The 22,191-nt window shown below is 42.3% G+C and overlaps 1 protein-coding gene across 1 annotated transcript; it reads left to right on the top strand.

Moving 5' to 3' along the window:
• Nucleotides 1–4,520: 4,520 nt before the first annotated feature.
• SDCBP (syndecan binding protein) lies at nucleotides 4,521–20,720 on the top strand. Its single transcript, XM_059815290.1, has 9 exons — nucleotides 4,521–4,617; nucleotides 8,774–8,839; nucleotides 12,476–12,554; nucleotides 15,128–15,237; nucleotides 15,560–15,718; nucleotides 17,109–17,284; nucleotides 18,508–18,679; nucleotides 19,238–19,329; nucleotides 20,131–20,720. Exons 2-9 carry the CDS (start codon nucleotides 8,789–8,791, stop codon nucleotides 20,183–20,185), a joined length of 894 nt encoding a protein of 297 aa, XP_059671273.1. The 5' UTR covers nucleotides 4,521–4,617; nucleotides 8,774–8,788; the 3' UTR covers nucleotides 20,186–20,720.
• The last annotated feature ends 1,471 nt before the right edge of the window (nucleotides 20,721–22,191 follow it).

Genomic DNA, 22,191 nt, shown 5'->3' with positions numbered 1-22,191 from the left:
GCCTGAACCAGATGTATCTAACCTGAATGTATAAAATGTTGATTTAGAGATGCTGGGAGAAAGGAAAAAACATTAAATCCCCGGGGAAGCAGTTAAACATTAAAAATTACCATTACTGTCAAATATACGCCGTACTTCTACTATGACTACCTTCTGTTTCTAGACTTTACAACATGAAAACAAAGAATACAGATTTTTAAACATTGAAACATGTATGTCAGAGATAGGAAAGGGCTGTCCAGGCTATTTAAGTCCTTTCCAGAGAAGTCCCACTTGTGGATTAGGCACAGGAAGAGCACAGTCACCCCTCCCACCTGCCCACATAAAGCTCAAATCCACCCCTTACTTGGCTCTCTTTCCTGTCTCCTCTCTCCTAGGACTGACTCAGGGTCATGCATGAAGGAGCCTGTTGTCTGCAGGACCTCTGCTTCATCTGTTGTAAGGTGTCTAATGAATGAGGAGAGAGGAACATCTTACTGCTCACACCCTGGACTAGCAGACTGCAGAGTTGGATGCTGTTCCCACCTCTGCTGCAGAGCTCTCCTGCAGTGACAAACAAGTCCTCTCGCCAGGCTCTCCACAAGCGGTTCCTGTGTTTCCCTCGTTTTCCAGTTGCCCCGCAGCAGCCATAGAGTCTAATTTGCAGAAGTGTTGGGTGCACGCAACCGTGAGTGAAGTCAGGAAGGTGGTGATTTCACAAAAAATCTGTATTCTCACAAACATGAAACACAAGTTTGTAGAACTGAGAGCTCAGAACAATGCACTATGATGCGTATTCCAGTTAACTGCCTGAATTCCCTGTCTGTATCCTGGGAATTATGATAGTAAAATAAATGAGTGATTGTTTGCACAGCACTCGGACACTAGAGTGTTACTTAGAAAAGACGGTGACAACATTAGTATTTCCATCTTTAGAGCGGAGTTTGAATAGCAGGCAGGAAATCAGGCATGAAGCTGCCAACTGAACAGTGGAAAATCATATGCTCACTGAGCACCGTCCACCCTGTGTGCTGAGGAGGGGACAATGAAAGTAATACGTTATATTGCCCTTAAAAGATGGCATCAAACATATATGAACAGGGAGTCAGAAGCAAAATTACCCAGGCAATTTTAATTCCAGCAGTTTCTAATGTTAAGTACCTTACTGAAGCAAACCTCCTGTAATGTAATTTCTTCTGTATAACAGGGTTTTATCCTGAAATTCTTGTTTCTATATACAAACTACAAAAATTCTTGTTTACAAAGTCTAGAGGTGCTCAGTGCAATGCAGCACAGTTACTTAAACTGGTTTGGGGCAGGTTTGTTCTAGAAATACAAACAATACGTCAGGACACTCCTTGCACCTGGCTTAGAGCAGGACCCGTTAACTCCCTCATAACTACCCCAGGTGCAGAACTGCTTTAATTCAACTCTTCTACTTCAAGTACTGACAGGGTGCTATCTTGCACAGTTTGTACATGTTTTGAGTGACCATTGATAACGTCCCCTTGTTGAATGGGTGGGGAGTTTCCTAACGAAGAAAAGCACAATTTGTTTCCAGCTTCAAAGGAGATGTGAATTTCTGGGTAATGACCATGTATTACTTTATTAAGATTTTTGCAACTGCTGAGACTGAAACTGATCAGCAGGTGGTTTCTATTATTCTTTGAAAGTTGGCACAAGACTGGTAAAAAACCCACAAATAGTATATTAATAATGGAAAATCGCCATCGGTGTTCTAATTTAAACAAGCAAAATCTGGTAACTTGGCCATTTGTTCCACCTCTCTCAAACAACAGATAATCTTTTTGCAAACACCTCGGGAACTAATCAAGAGCCATTTGTTTGGGTGGTTGACCTCCAACTCCTTAGAGCTCCCCAATCTCAGTGAAGTTCTTAGAAAGGTACAGCTGGGTCCTTCTGCTGTCCCCCTCCAAACTCGGGGGCACAGAATTATCTCCCTTGTCCCAGGCCCTCAGTTCATGTCACAGAGAGACTAAGGTGTGTGCCATCCCCTTCCAAGCTTTGGTTTCCCTGGGAAGGAAACTGAGACCCGTGGGTTAGGATAGAGCAGCTGGAATTGCTTTTGGTCTGTGTGTTCAAAGGATGAGGGCCCTGAGACATGCCAAACTGCACCGGTTGCAGTTCTTTGAGAAAGCTTTTCAGTACAAGATTAATTTTCTCTGTCCAAAAGCTGGTTTTAGCAAGGATGCATGCTCATATTGTTCTTCGAAATCTTTATTGAAAATGTGTTTCATGACACATTTGGAGATGAAGATGATGAGATTCACTTTTGTTACCAAAGTGGATGTCCCCCAGGTGGACATGGTGCCAAAGCTACTGCCTGTAATGTGGACTTTGCTTGTTCTTAGATTATGTATTGTTAATAGTGCACACAGAGTATGCCCAGCAAGTAATAGGCTATATGAAGCCACTTTCTTCATGATGATGTCCTCGCGAAAATGAACATCCGTTACAGTCTTGTGGGTAAAATCAGGAAATGTGCACTGACAGCGCAGGTCTGACATCCACCGACAAACGCTGCTACCTTGATAGCAGGCTGTCTTGAAAGACCATGACAAGAGATAAAGTAATGCAGAAATAGCAAGTAACAACCTAACTTTCTGGAGAAAAGAGCAGTGTCTTCGCAATGAGAGGGGCATTCAACGTCAAACCAAAGGAAAACATTCCCCTTCAGTTGTCAGCACCAGCGTCCAGCAGAATTGCACCACCTGGATAACAGTCAATCACACACCTGCAATTTCCATCCTATATACGGCCACTACAGTGGTCTTGATTCTCCAGGGTAGCTACAGGGCTTCAGCACACTGAGCTCATTGCAGGATGAAGAGTTACACCCTCGTTCTGAGCATGCAAAGTTTTAATTCGCTGCACTTGTGTTAAAAACCACTTTTGGCTAAGCAAAAAATTTAACACTACAAAAGCAGTAATCATCTGCTGTTATTAAACCAGAGCTAGATTCCCTCCGTCCCTCCTGGCCCAGAAGGCACCTAACACAGGGCTTTTGTGAACTCATACCCTAAGCCCAAAATTGCACTTCATATATATTTAATGATCTGTAGTTGCATGACGCAGTGGCCAATGGTTCAGGTGCTCATGCAGGAAGGGGCCAGGCCCGGCTGGTCATTGGATATAGAAAGAGAAGCCTTCTGAGCAGCTGGAGGGAGGCTGTACCTCTGTATTGAGCACTGCTGCAGTTGCTACCCCAATCCTACGCATCCCTGTGGTGCTCAGCAAAGATGCTGGCAACTGGAGAGAATCAAGAAACTTATGAGGACTGAAAAATATACATTGCAACAAACTCTCTGCTTAGCTTAACTAAGGTTATAATTGCACAGGCAGCTCAAATGATGAAACAGCCTGTTAGTGCCAGAAGGAAGGGAATCACCCTTCCCTCTTATTCCCATTTCTTCTTCTTCCTCCTCCTTTCTTCCATTTCCAGCCACACCCTCTCCTTCCCTCACTCTGGCTGGCACTCTGCTTGTGCTTTCCTTGCTGGTTTGGCTCTCTAACCCTGCAGAAAAATATTAATGGTTTTTGGTGGATTCGATTTCTGCTGGAGCAGTGAGTTAAGCTGTCTCACGGAAGAGCCTGACAACTCCTGGGACTGGCCGAGGACAGGAGAAAGAGACTGGAGGTGGGAGCAGACCTCAGTGCTGGCAAACTGATAAACTCCTTTACTGAACGCTCTGGTTTCTTAGCTGAAGAGAGGCTTTAGGGCACTCAGCACATTTAATTATCTATATGATGAACAAGATTTGACAGCTGGCAAAGAGGAAGGCAAAGAATCCTAGCAAAGAAGGACTTTAAGACTGAAAATTGATGTTAGAGAAGTTCATGCTATAAATAAGGCAAATGTGGAATAATTACGGTAATCGCGTATGAAAGCCTCTTTCCAAGCATGTCCTGGGATCCCCCTGTCGCTGGTATACTTTACATCGCGGTTTCTCCAGGGGAACTTCTCCAGGAGATGTGCTCCGCTTCAGACGCAGGCCAGTGGGAGAAGGCCCGTGCAGGTGCTGGACGGCGGGCCGGGAGACGAGGTCCCCCGGCTCTGGCATGTCTCAACTCACCGTGCCTGGCTGGGAAACGGGCAAAACAAAGCTGACAGGAGGCAGTTAGCACAGCATGCTTTATTATACGGAAAAAACCCCCAAAAGATGTTGGAAGACGAATAGAAAATTACACATTTTCCTTCATGAAGACGGCAGCTGTGAACCCATAAAAGCAAATGAAAAGACGGTGCAAAAGTGAAGAACGCCAGTGGCGACCCATCGCATGAGGAACAGCGGAGCGCTGCCGACCGCGGTGGGGAGCGAGGCGCCCTTTCTAACGGAGCTGGGCCACCGCGATCCAGCTTCCCGCCCCTCCGCCCCACAGTCGCCGCGAAGGGTCCCGGGCCCCGGCCCCGGTCCCAGCCCCGGCCCCGGCCCCTTCCCCCCCGCCAGGCCCGCCCCAGTCCCGCCGCCGGCGGAGCATGCGCGGGGCCGGGCCAGTTCCGCCGCCACCGCCCCCGCTCCCCTCATAGGGGCGCTGCTGGGACTTACAGGAGCCATCGCTGCCGCCCCTCTTCGCGCTGAGGGCCCAGACGAACGGCAGCTGCCGCCTGGACCAGAGGTAAAGGAGGGGCTGGGGCCGGGGCCGGCTGGCTGGGCTCCCTTCCCCCGGGGCCCTTTGTGTGCGGGCCCGGGGCGGCGGCCCGTCTCCGGTGGCGTGAGGGGAGGGAGGAGGCCGGGGGGCTGCGAGCGCGGCGGCCGGGCATGGCGGAGCGGGGAGGGGGCGTGGCGGGGGAGGCTGGTGCTGAGCCGGCTGCGGGGAGAGCCTGGATGAAGCTGCGGCTTCGGTGTGCCGCTTGCGAGGGAGGGCAGTGTTCGTCCCCGCTGCCGCCGGGGAGCCATGTCGCGCTCCTGCGGGGCGGCGCTGCCGGCCGGCTCGGGCGGCGCTTCGCGGGGCGACCGCTCCCCGGAGCCGGCCGGTGGGGGGGCGGCCGCTGCCGGGCGAGGGGCGCTGCCTCCCTGAGGGGCTCCTCCGTCCGCGGCCAGAGAAAACAGCGAGTAAATAAACGCCTGTGTGTGTCTGTGTCCACATCCTCCCGCAGTCTTGGGTTTGGGGGTGTTCTCTGACCTCTCATTCAGGCTCCGGGGCCATTGCATAAGGACTGTATTTCTCGTCCAGTTCCTGTAAGGAGACTCGGGCATTTGTAATAACTTCTTTTTAGACTGGCTAAATATTGCTGCAGGGGTGGAATGGATGTGACGTGCCTTTTTAGGCAAGTGAGCCCTGCTTCAGGTCTGAACGGAGGCAGCAGATTTCAGAACTAAATACATAATGAGAGCAATTGCTCAGAGGCTGATGAGATATGTATCAAAAGGGAAACACTGAGTTATTAGTGGAGAACACATCTTGCAAAACAGTTGCTCAGTTCCTGATGTCTCAGCCTGACCTCCAGGAAGTTTTGTCCTGGATCTGCTTTAAAGATTAATTTTTCAGTTTCTAATTCTTTGGGACATGGAAACCCATGTTTTGGTATAGGTGCTGGCTTTGTCGCCTGCTGTAATCCCTCCATGGGCCACAGGCAGAAAACGCTTGTGGGTGGTTGTTTTGTTTTTGTGGGGTTTTTTTCCCTTTCCCCCAGTATTGGCTGCTGCTTTCAGAGACAGCAGTCACTACAGGCTGGCTAGGCTTGGGTTTGAGCTGCATCCCACGCTACCTTCAGCTCCGTGGTTTCTGACCTGAAGAGTGTATCGGGAAGCCTATCTCCTCCCAGCCGTGCCACCGAGGGCAGTTCGGGATCACTCCCACCCGCAACTTCCTGCTGGCAGCCCCAGGGTGTCACGAGTGCCGCCTGTCCACGGGTCTCTGGCCAGTGGCCCAGCACTTCCCTTTGGCAAACAGGATCTGCTTAGTGGGATGTGCCGATGGGTGCCGCGGGTTGGACTTTCCAGCCAAGGGTACTGAGAAACAGGGAGAGGTCTTCACCGCCAGGTTTTGGGGGTTGCTAGGGAAGTTACAGCTGTCCCTCCTGCCCCATGCTCTTCCTTTTGGTTTTCACTTCTACTTTCCTAAACACTTGTGTTCCTCACAAGATGTAGGAATATGGAAACGATCAAGGAAAATTTTTCTGGTGTCAGTGTAGATTTTTGAGAGAAAAGGAGGTTATAGTGACTCGCATCTTGTGGTAGCCACTCCCCAGTGCCTAAAGCCGTTACAGTGCCTGCTGAAACTCTTGTTTATACTGTGAATAACATTGCACAGAAGTTGTGGACAAGTTCTTCCTGCAATTACTGGTGGTCCCTGACAGTGGCAATTGTTATTAAAAGGTCATATTTTAAACTAAATACAGTATTTTTCTGGATCTTGCTTTACCTAATGAGGATCAGTTGCTACAGCTGCCTGTGCAGAAATTGAAAATACTATATGCAAAGTTAGGAGCTCACTGGATGCAAATACAGTGGTGGCAGTTATTCTGGCTATTTAGTTGGAAAACCAAAAATATAACTGGTGAGATTATAACAAGGGACAGAGCTAGCTCGGCAGCTCCTTGGTAGCAGTGACAAACGCTTGGGTTTGTGAGCCCTCGGAGAGGGAGGAGAGGTGGCTGGAGGCTTGTAAAATGGCAGGATAAGCTGCTGGAGTGTCATCTTACGTGATCTGAGAACTAATATATGTTAAGCTTTGCTAAGAGTTTTCTACAGAAAGCACCATGCTCATCTTTGTAAACTAGAGGAAGGTTGAGGTTGCCCATCTGTGACCAATGTCGCCAGGAATAGTGTGCAGAGTGAGACTGGTCTGTGGAGGAGAACTAAAGCTGGCCGAGGTGTAAATGTGCTGGGGTTTGCGATGTGGAAGTCTGTCACTGGGACCAGAGACCCAGCAGACCTTGGGCTGTGCTCCACTGCTGTGTGGATGTCAGAGCTCGCCATCAGCAAAATGCTGCTCCTGTGCCCCTCATCACCCTGAAATGGATTGACTTCTTTGGGAATCCATCATCCTTGGCCTGCCCTCTTTGCTTGCCTGTGTGCTGACTTGTGAACATGTGCCAGTGCTTGGACTGGCACTGGAACGTACTAGGGCAGCTCTAGCATAGAAGTAGATGGAGAGTCTGATGCTGCATGTGACTTAACTGGTGTTAGCAGCAGAATGCAGCGTCTGGGCACTGCTTACCTGAGCAAGGGGTTTGCTGGGCTTGGACTTGCATTTGCTATTACCCATTTTGGATGACCAAAAGCACCTGATTGTTTGAGGTCAATGCTGGGTTAAAACAGGATTTTAAACTGGTTTTAAATGTGTATTTTTAATTTATGAAGCTTCCAGGCTTCAACTATGTTTGGTTTAGTTGCAACAATTAGTCAAAAATGTCAGTGGCAATTCATTATTACAACATAACTGGCCACGCGTTCACAGTTTAGATCTCTGTCATATTTAGGGCATGCTTTCTTGAAATTTTCAATTGTAGTCTAACATGATACTGGAGCTTTGAGGCAGTCTGCTGAACAAGTAGAAAAGCTGTTGATGAGCTTAGTGTAATACAAAGAGACGTCTATTGTGTTACTGCAATATCACATTAGGCATCAGTGTGCGTGGGTTTTCATAAAAATCAACTTGATATCTGCACTTAGAGAAGCAGTAGCTCAAGGATTTATGCAGTAGTCACTTTTAGTCTGGAATTTTTGCTAAATTGCTACACAAATAAGGCCCTCTGCTCTTTGGATGAGAAAATGAATCCCCAAACTGAAAGCTTTTAATAGAGCTGCCTCATTAACTGTGTTCTCAGTGCCTTGTATAACTTGCAGAACTGTGTCACTTCTTGTTGTCTTCTGTTTCTGTCCCCCTTCCTCCCCCAATTAAAATGTTCCCATACGTTGGTGTGAAATGTTTTATTATGGGTTTGAAAAGTTCAGCTGACCTCTTGAGAATATGAGTGAAGGAGCTCTGGAAAATGAAATCTCCCAAAGCCTCAGGAGCCTGGCTGTAGCAGAGCTGGGTGTCAGCATGGTGCCGAAGAGGATCACGTGAAGTGTGGGTTTTCTTGGTTTTGCTTGGTTTTTTCCCTTGGTTTTCTTTTGTTGTATTACTTCCTGATAAGTTGTCACAGGGCTCTCCCAATGTCACATGAGAGCCAGCCTGAAACCTCTGTGTGTTTTGAAACTTGCCACTGGCTGAATCTGGTTGCTTTATGGTCTCTTGCTGCAATTACTGTGTTGCAAATGGCCACGGAAAGCCAGTTCTCTTTAGTGGGTTCTTACTGGAACATCAGAACTGATGAATGTGTTTAAATACTTTGGAAGCTTTCACTCTGTTATCCACAGTTGTATATAAAATACTGTCCCAGTTGGGGGGAGGAGGGGTAAGAGGAAGGCAATTAGATTTTTTTTTTTCCTCCCCCTCTTAACTGTCATCGTCATTGCATCCTGGCCTCCTAAAGTCTGGCTTTGCAATACTTCATGTGAAACATTTTTTTTTCTGTGTAGGCTTTCTCATCGTTGAGATCTAAACTTTGAGAATGCTAAGTATATTAAATAAAGCCTTTTACGCAAAGGCTATTACTGATAATAGTCTTAATGGAATTTATCTATTTAATCTATCTGCAGTGCCAGGTATCTGTAATGCTAAGACTTACAGGTCACAGATCACTTATTTAACACTTTAAGTCTACTTTCTTTTTCTTTTTTAAGTTGTAATGCTAAGTAAATATCTCTGACAGCTAACCCTGTTGTTTGTGTCCGGTTCTGCCCCCCCCCCTTTTTTTTTTCCTGGTCTTCTCTCTATCCAGTGAGACTACATCAAAATGTCCCTCTATCCTTCCCTGGAAGATCTGAAGGTGGACAAAGTTATTCAGGTATGGTGGGCTTTAATAAGATGAGTTTTGATGACAATAATATATCTGATGATATTTAATCCAGGGAAGGGAAGACTTTTATTGTAGGTGAGACTTTGTTTTACCATCACACTCTAAAAGGGGAAAGACAAACTGTTTACTTTGTAGCTTGATATAATATGATTAGTGCTTATTTTTAGCACTGTTGGTATATTTTTTGTTTTATATATTCATTTATAGTAATTTATCTTTAATGTGTTGATATTTTTGTTTTTTTAAAGTGTAGATACTTGGTCATAAGTAGACAAACATAGTCAGTGTCTTCTCATACTTCAGCTCTGATGTGATGAATAGGTGTTGACTGAACTAATAAACATGCTGTGTCTTGTTTCCAGTGTCCAAACCTGTGGCAGAAAGCTTTCATAGTCAGTTGGGCACAAAAAAAGAGCACTGGCTCCCTTAACGTCCTCAGGAATCACGGACTTGTCACTACCATGAAATACCCAGAGGACCAGTTCTCTCAATACTTCCAAAATTGTCACATTTGTGTAAAACCCTTTATATGTAATAATATTGGTAGCTTTATTGTTAGACAGGATGAGGATGAAAAGAATATCTGTGAAACAAAATGATGAAAAACATTTTAATGGATTAAAAACTCCATGAGAAACTCAACAAAATGTATTTTACAAGGCATTTCCTTGCTTTCTTCAGCATTTTACCTAGCTTCTATTTTTTCTTTCCTAAACTTAAACTGGATTCCCTCCCAGTTTAAACAAGAGCAATGAGTTATACTTCATTTTAAGGTAGCTGCTACTTCTGTCCTTGTCCTTCTCATTGGGAACAATCCAGCAAACTGCACAGAAAAGCTTATTAACTCCCCTGTGCTGTCCCAAAGTGGAGTGCTTCAGTCTCACCTGTGTTTTGTATGTGTGGGGTGGGGCTCTTGAAGTTGTGGGCACTGTGTTGGGATTTCTCCTTGTCATGTCCGCCCGCCCCACCATGCCCCATTCTTCTTATCTTAAAGTCCTTTATCTACAGTCAGGTAATGCTAACAAAAACCCCAAACTAGCCTGGAGCCAAGAATGTGCTCCTTCGGCCTTTTAACAACCAACTGCTAGAGTTTGTATATTCTAATTAAAAATATGAAATGTGGTCTTTCTACTGCTTAACTTTTGTGCCCGCTGAATGAAGCAGTAAGGAAATGGAAGCAGGGTATCTCTATGCTAAGTCCTGTAAACCTTGAACCATAGATACATGTTCTGTCATTTTATAGAGCAGGGACTCTTCTATATTGTCTTGCCCATATGTTCAGCAGGGCAGAGTGCCTTGTTCGTGTGACTATGCCTATAGTCTATTGTGGTGTTTCACAGACAAATAAGAGTAAACCCTATAGAGGATACTATAGGGAGCATAACAAATTGTTCTGTTAAGCTAGTTTAATCCTTGGTGACACTGTAATCTCAAACGTCAGTTTTCCAAAATCAGTTCATACGGGACAGATGCTTGCTGCCATACTTAAAGATGACTGTCCACTCAAAGTTTAAATTGGGATTTTGCAAAGTTCTAGCACCTGTTGAGTGGGATGTTAAGCAAGACAGCCTATGAGAAAATTCATGTGGGGGTGGGAGAGAAGGGAGGTAGAGCCAAGAGCATTCGGTTACAGATCCCCAGTGGAGAGGCTTGGGTGTTCTTGTTGCCATTGTCAATGGGGAAGATGCTCTTCAGCAGTTATGTGACAGCATCTTGCTCCTACCGACCATAGTAGGAAGTAGAGGGGTAATGGGCTGTGTACTGAGTGTAGCTGTGAGAGAGGGGAAGTAAATACTGTTTTTGCTAAACATCATTACTTCAAGACTAAGTCATTCCACTTTCACTGATATTTTTCATAAATCATAGAACAGTTTGGGTTGGAAGGGTCCTTTAAAGGACATCTAGTCCAAGCCCCCTGCAATGAGCAGGGACATCTTCAACTAGATCAGGTTGCTCAGAGCCCTGTCCAACCTGACCTTGAGTGTTTCTAGAAATGGGGCATCTACCACCTCTCTGGGTAACCTGTTCCAGTGTTTCACCACCCTCATCAAAAAACATCTCTTCCTTGTATCTAGTCTGAATCTACCCTCTTTTAGTTTAAAACCATTACACCCCTTGTCCTACCGCAACAGGCCCTGCTAAAAAGTTTGTCCCCATCTTTCTTACAAGCCCCCTTTAAGTATTGAAAGGCTGCAGGAAAAGCCTTCTCTTCTCCAGGCTGAACAACCCCAACTCTCTCAGCTTGTCCTCATAGGAGAGATGTTCCATCCCCCTGATCATTTTTGTGTCCCTACTCTGGACCTGCTCCAACAGGTCCATGTCTTTCCTGTACTGAGGACTCCAGAGTTGGATGCAGTACTCCAGGTAGGGTCTCACCAGAGCAGAGGGGCAGAATCACCTCCCTTGGCCTGCTGGCCACAGCAGGTAGCAAAGTCTAAATTATTTGCCTCTCCCAAAAAGCGCATTATAAAAATGCTGTCTTTCTAAATATGTCTGAGAGCAGTCTTAGGAGAAAAGGGGGTAGGGTACTGAAAGACAAAGTCTGTATCCACAACAAATGAGTGAGAATAAAATGACTGCTGGTTAAAACAAATGGACTTGATACATTAAATATTCTAACCTTTTTGTCCAGCATTTGAGTTGGAGGCTGTTCTTCTGAATACATCTGATATTGATAAATAATGAGTCATTCTTGCTCTGAAACTTTTTTCTAAAAACAGCTTCCTGGAGAGTACAGGAATATGAGGTCTTCTATTTTTACACATGATTTCCTTAAAAACATTGAGTAATTTGACTACCATGTTGTGTTAGATGATTTATGTGTCCTGTTCAGCATGCATTTAGTAATTTCCCCCCCACCTTTGACGTTCAACCCCAGGAAAGCTATTGGGCTAGCTATTTCCATCACACTTAACATGCCTCTGTAAGGCAGTGGTTTTTTTACTGGTCATGATTGCACAAGGCCAAAAAAAGTAGTAGCTGAAGTATTAAGAAGGAATTACTTTACTTGGCTTACTTTAATACCATCTCTTTTATTTGTGAGTCAGTAAGCAATATAGAAATTAAGCTTAGTATGTTTGCTGTAGTGGTTACTTCTATAGAAACATCATCTTAGAAGGTCCCATTTCTTTCAGAAGGTATTAAACTAGTAGCATTGGATTGTGTGGAACTTGCAACCTGTAAGGGACTATAATGAATAATGTCTGTAAATGAAGCAATAAAACTGCTGCTATCCAGCTGAAAAAGGTAGTTACAGAACACTCTGCCAAAAGTCATACCTTAAATCTTAAAGTTATAAAGCTTTGTCAGCCAAGTTTAATGTGTCTTTTAAGGCTCTTTAACTTGCTTGATGACAAAACCAGAACAGAATTATTACTGTAGCCTTGTCTCTTGAGGAAGATACAAGTTGATCTACTGAAGTAGTTTAATACTACTATAGCATATTGTATTGAAGTTATTGTAAAGAAAGATTGACTTCAGAACTTCAAGATGAATAGTAACTAGCATGTACAAGAAAAAAGAAAATATTTAGTCTCTTGCCTGCATAATAAAGACTTCATCGATTACTATTTTTTTTTCCTCCTCCTTGTACAAGATAACATGTATGAGTTTCTTTGCTTTTAGGCTCAGACTGCCTTTTCTTCAAATCCAGCTAATCCAGCAATCTTGTCTGAAGCTTCTGCTCCTGTTCCTTATGATGGAGGTAAGCTCATGTATAGTATAATACCCTAATGTTGTGGAAAGCAGTTATGAAATACTAAAGTTAACAGTACAGTCAAAAATACCTTTAAATATGTAACCCTGTTCATGAAGGGTGAGACCATGCCTTTTTGGAAATGCCAATACCCACCTTGGTAAGGTGTTATAGGACTCAAAAAAAACCAGTGTTTGTTTATAAAAGGAAGTTGTGGCAAACATTAACCCTTTTATTAACTCTTTGAAACCTTTTCCAAGTGAGCCTAATGTAACAAGACTTGCTGTTGGTACCATCTGAGCTCTTTTTAACTCTTACCTCAAACACTTAGTTGTCCTTCTTTATCACATGTGTATTTGTAAGCTTTAGAGAGCAGCATAAGTCTGAGTCTTTCCTCTCCATATGGGCTTGCTTAAGAACAGACAAACAGGAATCTCTGTCAACAGAGAAGTGCCCAGAAAGGTGGAACTTAATCTTGTCATGCTATCAACATACAGCTTCCAGTGGACTTTGGGATCAAATGTGTGGTGGGAAATCCATCAGACCTAAAGCTGAATGACTCGTCCCCATTTCTCCTTTTCTCCCATGCACATGTACATCCATGAAGGTGCACAGGTATGGTTGATGTCAGAGCTCTGGGTTAGTAAGTTACGCTTGATCTAAAAGGCCTAAAGTCTCTAACCTGCTTGACCAGCAACGGTGCTGGAACAGCTGTCAAGAATGCTGGTGGATAGGATATTAAACCTTGGATGTAATTTTGTCTCCAGTTCTCCTCTTGGTGCTGGTGTGTCTTAAGATGACTTTAAGGCAGGAATTTGTATAGTTCACCAGAGAGCTGCCTCTCGTAGATCCTTTTTGGAATAGATACTCGCCTGGCCTAACTTCACTAGATCAAATTTGAGTTTGCTTCAGCAGTGCCTTCTTGGCAGCATTCTTTCTGCTGTCCAGAGTTTGAATTCTCCTGGATTTTTTGTGCCTTCTGGCCAAATGACATATTTTGACATCAGCTTGTGCGTGAATTGCTCAGGAGCTGTGTGTGGCTGAAGAGTGATTAATCACTCAATATATTCTAAATGAAGGGAGGCCTACACAGTCTATAGGATGTGCCAAACCTGCTGGGAATCCCTCTGTCTTGGCAGAGGCAGGAGAATATACAATATCAAGAGGTTTTGGATGTGTTCTGCTGTTTGGAGGTCTCTCTGTTTTGAATGAGAATGTAACACAGCCAGCAAAGATGCATCCTGTGTTGTCTTTGAACAACAAAAGAGAAGAATTGAGTAGTTGCAGAAGTCTTGTGCAGTGTTAATTGCGTGTAATCCTAGGAGCTTGAAAACACAGGCAAAAATAAAAGAAATATTCATTAAAAGCTTATTAATTAATATTGGTGAAACTACAAGCTGATAGATCAATCCCAAAGTAAGATCAGACGGCTCTCATGTGAAGCAGCATGCAAACATGGCCACTGAAAGTATTAAGGAGCAAAAAAGTCTTCTATTTATACTGGAATTCCCCTTGCAATGACCTTTGTTCCTTCCCAGAAAACTTACTTTCCATTTCTGGTTAAATGTGGATTCTTATAATAGCTGGTTTTATACATGTATCCATAAATGAATGTTAGAAACCTAAGGTTTGCAAACTGTGGAGCCTGCTTGCTTCCAAAGCTGCCCCTTGCACCACCTCGCTTTCTGAGCACCCTTTTCTGTCCCCACCGATTCAGTGAGAATGTCGGGTGGATTTCTAAGAGTTCTTGTAACGGACACTTTTTAAATGGCACCAGTTAGTTATCTGTGGAATGTCGAGAGCAATATCAAGCTTATTTCCAGGGTGGTTCGACTCAAGGTCTGACAATTCTGTCAGTTTAACTTCCTTTCCTCCCACTCCCTGCACCCTGCTTCTCTTGGGTGTAGAGGGATCTCCTGATGGATATTTTAAGGGCCCTGTTTGTTTTGTCTTGTTGTGAGAAGCATGTTTAAAACAACTGCATTTTGAAGCTATGAGAAAATGACAGCTACTTTCCTATGAAGACTATTAAAGCAGACTGCACTGTGGACCTTACAGCCAGGAGGCTGTCTTCTGCAGAAACTTTACCATGCCTGGGATCTGCAATGTCCTTGGCATGAATGCCTTTTGTGAGTGCAGTCATGTACTTGGTGGAAGGTCACTTTGTCTATGCATGTGTATGTGTACCTCGTTTGGGGGTGGGAGGGAGAGTACTTCCCCACTGATTGCCCAAAAGCTTCAGAGCAATGGCATGTCTTCATGGACTGCAGCACAACACTGTTTTTGGAACTTATCACCATGTGTCTAATCCTTGTGCCATAAAGGATGAATTAAGAAACTGAAACTAAAAGTTCTCTGTAAGCTATTCATCCCAGAAGTGCTGCTTGTCTGGTTACTTTTCTAAGCTGGGCTAGAGTAACAGTCCTGATTCAAGAGGGTCTTCCATTGTAATTCTCAAGTTAAATACATTACAGTAGCACAAGATTTGTTGAAGTAATGGTACATATGAAAGCAGCAACTGTTTGTTCTGTTAAACCAACAATTGTATTGACAGGGGGTTTTGTTTTGTTTGTCTCCTATAGGCTTATACCCCAGACTGTATCCAGAACTTTCTCAGTATATGGGCCTGAGTCTCAATGAGGAAGAGGTGCAGAGAAACTTACCAGTGGCAGCAGCTGCGCAGCCACAGGGTGTAGGTACCAGTCAACCATGTTTTAGAAAGCAAAGGTGTAAAGACTAAATGTGTATCTAGTATTCTAGCTAATAGACTGCTATTTGTCTTAAGTACCATATTTGACTGATAAATGAATTGTTTTAAGTAACAGTGCTGATTTTTCTCTAGTCTTAAACTGAACAGTATATTTCCAATGTTGGGGGGCCTGGGGAAGAGCTGGTGTTGTGACTTAACTTGTGTGGAGGGTTTTTTATTTTTTAAATACCACTTCATATAAACTGATGTATAGCTATTTAAAAAAAGTTGAAACTAAGTTGTCTGGCTATTTTGTTTTAATCAGCAACTGGTAACGCGACCTTCTACTAATTACATGGTAGCTCCAGTGACTGGAAATGATATTGGAATTCGCAGAGCAGAAATTAAGCAAGGCATCCGTGAAGCAATTTTATGTAAAGATCAAGATGGCAAAATTGGACTTCGCCTTAAGTCTGTTGACAATGTAAGTATAGAAGCTTGCTTTTGCTTGTAGACATCCTACTGCTGGATTAAATCAGTAGTGAAGTTAATGTACAACCAGAAAATTGTCTTCTGTATAACGCTTGGCCGGATTTTAAAATCCTTCATTAGATTTCCAGCTGTCTGGAATAGGATCTAAATTTACAGCAGCAATTTATTTCCATATGGTTTTTAACGCATGGAAAAATAAGTGTAATTTTTTTTCCACTTTAGAGCATGAAATTGTCCTTGCAGAGGTGTTGTGATACTTGTTAGAGTTCAAGACTCCTTGTCCCTATCTTTGTGGAAACACTGCGTAGTACTTAAAGTTCAGCAGTAGGCAGAGAAATGCCCATGGCTTAGAAGTAGCTCGTCTTTTATAGCTTCTTGCAGCATGCTAGCTAGTGAGAAAAGTAAGGATAGTGAGGGTATCATCTTACCTATATGTAAAGAGTAGGCTTTTTTAGGTTTCCCTTAGCATGAACATAGCTGCAAGAAGATCCTTAAACCTGCTCTGGAGCTTCTCTATTTCAGTATCTTTTGATTTTAACATGGAAAATGCTACTGTCTGTTCGTGGCTTTTTTTTTTTTTGGACCATGCCATTTAATCTGAATGTTTAAAAAAAAAATTGTACCCAAGGTTTCATATAGGGTTAAAGTGCTTTTTGTAGTTCTCCTAACCCAGGGAATGCTGGAGTTTTCTTAAGAGTAGCATGTTTTATTTTTTAAATTTCACTTCCCACACACACACACCCTGAAGGTATAATCTGCAGTTTGCCTTGATATGCTTTCCTTGTGTTTTAGGGGTACTTTGACTAGAAATAGGTTTTTAACACCTTGTTTTTTTACCTGAGGTGCTAGCAAGTCATAATTGATTAAAAAGTTTAAAACTAATGAGGTTGTGAAAGAAGGAAAAATCTGCCATAGAGTTCCTAGCATTGCTGATCTGTTTCTCCAACTACATGTAGACTCTGATGTCTTGCAAAGGAATTATTAGTGAAATGCGCAGAGATATGCAAGTTTACCATTAGTCTGTCTTAATCCAGTTGTTTGGATTTCTTGTTGAAACAGAGTAGTATTTACCCCTTCAAGTAAGGCTTTTGTTATGTTTGTGTCTTTTTTTTTATTTCTAGCAGTCTAGACAGAACAGATTTGCCTACTTCCTAACTTTATTTTAGCATTAATTATCTGTCAGCCTCTTAAAGAAATCTAGAAACAGACCAGCATTTCAGAAATGCTTCTTAAGGAGAGATAATTAGCAAGTCCTTTTGTCCATTTGGCTGGAACTACATAGAGAATGGGAAATTTTAAGGTGCTGTGTGTTCTGTCATTGGTCTTCATCTTTAAGGTAGAACTTCCTCTGTGTTGTTCTTTTTCCTTTCTCTCTTTTGTAGGGTATATTTGTCCAGTTAGTTCAGGCAAACTCCCCAGCATCCCTCGCTGGTCTGCGGTTTGGGGACCAAGTTCTGCAGATCAATGGTGAAAACTGTGCAGGATGGAGTTCTGATAAAGCGCATAAAGTTCTGAAACAGGCCTCTGGAGAAAGGATTTCAATGATCATTCGGGACAGGTAAAGCCAGATGCAGATTGTTGTTATGCATCTCAGAGTAATTCTGTGAGGTTTGGGTCTACCCTCACATGAGCAGCACTGCAGGCATTAAAAAAAAGTATCAGCCCATGTAATTGACTATTAAAGATCCTCAGAAATGTTCCCTTTTGTGGGGAACAGTCAAAATAACAGTCCAAGTAGTTGTTAACTTGTAAACCTCTAGTGCACACCTCTTGCCTGGGCATGATGAGGCATAATGCTTTCAAGGTAAATGAATAAGTGATAGCCCAAGTCAGACTTAAGCTCTGAATTCAAGTGTTGTGTGCTTTTTCTGATACAACTTGACTTCTGCTTATAGTAACTGAAAAAAGCAATAAAAGACAGTACCAAAATATTCACTGCATTAATGAGTTTAAAATTTTCACTTGCATTTTTATTTAGCATGATAGTTTTCTTGTGAACTTGATTGCTTATTTATGAATTAATGCCAGTTTCACTAAAAGGGTATTTGATGAACCAACACTGTTTTTTTAATCTGTGTTCAATAATGAGCATATAGCTAGGTGTATGTAGTAATAATAGGTCAGATTCAACATAAGGTCTGTAGACTAGGAGAAGACAGATGATACATGATATAAGTAGGTATAGGTCATTGATTCAAAATACTGTTGTAGTAGATTCCCTGCTCTGTCTACCACTTTTGTGCCAAACTCCCCAACCCCTTTCTGGATTTACTAGCTTATTAAGACATAATCTAAAGGTTTATTGTCTATAAAGCAGTAGAAATGTTGTTGGGGAAGCCTCGGACTGCAGAATCCTGTGGCCCACCTATAGCTGTTAAAACTGCCTGCACTGTTTTACCTACCTTGTAACACTTGTAGACAAAACTTAATTTTTAATGGCCATTTGTGGATGGTTGGTTGATTGTTGTGGTGAATGCTGTATAGTTTTTTGTATTATTATTAATCCCGATAGTGAAATACATGTTTTCCCTGTTCTACAGATAAGGTTTATATACAAGTTTACATATGCAATGTGACTTCAGCCTGGAAAGAAGAGATTAAAATAGCAAATATTAACAAAATGAAGTTAAACCCAACTACTTATCATTGTAGTTGATGTATGAATCTGAGTACAATTACTTTTTGTAAGTCAAAGATGCTGACATAGTGTGTGGTTCTTTCTGTGGTTTAGTAGACTGAAAACATGTTTTTACATTTTAAATGTCTTTTTATTTCTTAAAGGCCTTTTGAACGAATTATTACTATGCATAAGGACAGCACAGGGCATGTTGGTTTCATATTCAAGAACGGAAAAATAACCTCAATAGTGAAAGACAGTTCTGCTGCAAGAAATGGACTTCTTACAGAGCACAACATCTGTGAAATTAATGGCCAGAATGTAATTGGATTGAAGGTAAAACAAGTAGTGTGTGGGTAGTGGGGATGGATAGCTGTGAGCTTTTGGTGGGTGTATAGTAATTGTGTTTTGGAGAGGGGGAAAAGACTATAGTATGTTGTTGAATGTTCATAAAATAAGTTACTTCTCATGACTTAACTTGGAGAGACATGTATGTTTTGAGGCTTCTTTGCAGTTTTGTATCTGTAGGCAGGGCAACTCATTCTCTTCCTTTCTGTCTCTACCTGGCTAGACTGACCCTCAGATTTTATCTTTAACTTTGCTGGCAAAACATAAAGAATAAGCTTCCCCCTGCCAGCATGTGTCAAATTCTAGTACAAATTCTGTGTATAACATCTGTATCCCTTCTCTAGTCATTTTGTGTAGGATAATGATAACCAAACATCTATGAAGTGGTATTGCAGGTTCAGTGATTTGCCCTGAAGGTTAAATACTCTAAGCAAGGAGTTGTGGGTCTCTTAGCTGCATGAAATATGTCTAGAAAAAGCTCTTGAACTGCTGCTTTATTAGTTAGCTTGAGTAATGTTGCTCATACGATGACTTGTTTAATAACAGGACCCTCAGATTGCAGACATCTTGGCAACAGCTGGAAATATAGTGACCATTACTGTCATGCCTTCCAGTATTTATGAGTACATAATAAAGAGGTAGGTAAAAAACAAAGCAGCCATGGTGTTAATCAAGTTGACAGTGACTATTTTTTTTGTAGGTTAAATAAAATGAACTTATGATAAGACCTTATTACAAACTTAACATGAAGGCTGGAGAAGGGGTGGGGGGAGTGTGAAAATCTGCTTAATCTGATGTTTTAGTCAGACCAGTATGTTTTGGTTCTGTTTTTAGAACTGTTCATATGTTCAAGAACTTTAAAGTATGTGGATAACATTGTAGTTACAGGGTAACAAATACTTATGTTGTTTCTAGTGCAACTCATTCTGGTGACGTAAACTTGATTCTTGGCAGGATATGGTTGTTTTTTTCCTAATCTTTGTCAGCACTGGCTTTCTACAGCTAAATCTCTCCTGCAAAAATATTTTTTGAAGTTGCTAGAAATTAATAATGCTTCAGTTAGAATAGTCTTTTCCCTCCACTTTGTATGCTCTTTCTACAAAGCAGTTTTCAGTTTAGCAGCCACCTTTTTTCCCCTGCCCTCCTGCACTCATACTTGTGATACTACTCTGCTTGCACACATGCCTGCATCCTGAAAGATGTTGATAACACAGCTCAGTTACTAATAAAAACACTGAGTATTGTGGGCTTCTCTTCTGTGTGTGCAGTTTGGTGCAGCTTTTCTATAGCAACATATTTGTTACAAAAAATGGTGGAATAAAAGGCCAACTTTTTAAATTGTATTAAAGGGCTAGCAATGACAAAGATGCAGTCATCAGAAGCTTTAGTGGTCTCCTACAGTTGTCTTACAAAACTGAATGCCTTTTCCTTTTCTTTAGGATGGCAACTAGCATTATGAAAAGCCTGATGGATCACTCTGTTCCTGAAGTTTAAACTTGCATTATGTATGTGTGTGTACATATATATAACGATGATTCCACTAAACTTGGGCTATTATACTCAGTGATTTCTTTCCTCTGCACATGAGCCTTTCTGGAGGCTAAGAGAAGATATGCTGCATCAAGCATTTGCATCTATAATGGCTGGGAATGTTACAGTTCAACATATCTCATTTATTCACAAACTGTAAAACTTGTAGCCTTATATGCTTGACAAATGTGAAATTCCAATTGTGTTAGGACTTCTTTTCGTAGGTCTTTTATTTAGTTTACTACTACTATAAGCCATTGCAACTAAAGGAACCAGATATCACTTGCAAAGTTACGTGTTGTTACCTAGAACAATGCTGTGCTTTGTATGTTTAAGACAAATGAGTATTTTTACTGCTTTCTGTTTGCAAGAGTAGATTTGAAATAGCATATTAGAAGTATGGCTAGTACTAGTTAATTTTTTGTTCTAGTAAATACTGTTTACACAAAAATGCAGCTAAGCTGAATATAGCTAAAGGCATCATTCAGTAAGCAAGCATATTAAATAAAAGTAGTGTACAGATACTCAAATCTTTTTATTACTTGTTATACAAATTGTAACTGATATGCTTATCTCTCGCCTTAACCATGTTCTTAAGGACTCGGAAATAACCAAATAAATGACTGAAACTTTAGACATTGTGTGTGTGCGTGCATATGAACTTAAGACAGGCTTGTTTAGTTGAGGTCAGTTGCAACCAACAACAAAGACAAGATGTGAAACACAGTTAAAAATAGTTTTCTAAATAAGCTCACTCCCTACAATGTTGAAGTGTTTTGAAAGGGTAGAAGCTGGGATACTTTAGACTATGCTTAACTCTTTTCATACCTTCAGCTTAACATGGAATAGCAGCCTAGCTGCTCTACAAGACATACTGATTGTATAGTTGCAATTTCATTTTAAAACTGTTTGCAGCTTGCTGGGTGTACTGGCTGTGGTCAGGATGGAGCTAACTTTCTTCATAGCAGCTGGTATGATGCTGTGTTTGAGACTTGCAAGTAAAAGTGTTGGTAACACATCAGTGTGTTTGCTGTTGCTGAGCAGTGCTTCCACAGTGTCAAGGTCTTTTCTGCTTCTCACTTTGTCCCCTGTCCCCAGTGAGTAGGCTGGGGATGGCCAAGAGGCTGAGAGGGAACACAGCTGGGACTGCTGACCCAAACAGACCAAAGATTCCAGACCATTTGATATCATGCTCAGCAATAATCTGGGGGAAGGGGAGGCTTTCCAAAGTAGCTGTTGCTTGGAGACTGGCTAGGCATCAGTCTGCTGCTGGTGGGAAGTTTTTTTTCCCTTTTCTTCCTCTTCACTTAGTAAACTGTCTTTTACCTCAACCCATAAATTTTCCTAGCTTTTGCCCTTCTGATTCTCTTTACTCATCCTGCTGTGAGGCAGATAAATGAGAAACTCAGTGTGGGCTCAACTGCTGTCTGGACTAAACCCACCACAGTAGGTTGTAAGTATGTTCAGCTGAGACTTGAAGTTAAGTGATCTGAAGTTAAATACCAGTTTTGGTGAGTGATTTCCTTTTTTTTTTTTTGCTCTGTTCCAGGTTTCAACTGTGCAATCTAGGATTACTGAACTTCAGAGCACAGTTAAGTTTAGCAGTGTAAGCTCAGCTGTGCCTGTTGAGTCTGGCTGGTGGCTTCCTGTTTCTCAAATTTCTCAGTTATGGTAACTAAGGGAAAGCCATTACACTACTTCAGGCTGGTAGTGGTGCTCAAATTCACCCTGGGAGCCATTTTAATTTGATTGTTTGGTTACTAAATGGTATGTCTCTGGAACCACTGTGGCAAGCGCTTACTGACAGTAATTGGTGACTTCATGTAGCATTGGTATGATTCAGACTTAGCGGCATAGGACCTGTGGCCTGTAGCAGCATCTCTAAGTTCCTTAACAAGCTAGTTTGCTTAGCTGTGAAATCCCTGGAGCCCAAAACAATGTATTATTGAAATGCTCATCTCTGCTTCTAA

Source organism: Gavia stellata, chromosome 3 (genome assembly GCF_030936135.1).
Source record: "Gavia stellata isolate bGavSte3 chromosome 3, bGavSte3.hap2, whole genome shotgun sequence".
Lineage (NCBI taxonomy): Eukaryota > Metazoa > Chordata > Aves > Gaviiformes > Gaviidae > Gavia > Gavia stellata.
The sequence above is the reverse complement of the archived record's forward strand: the minus strand, read 5'-3'. Positions and strand labels throughout refer to the sequence as shown.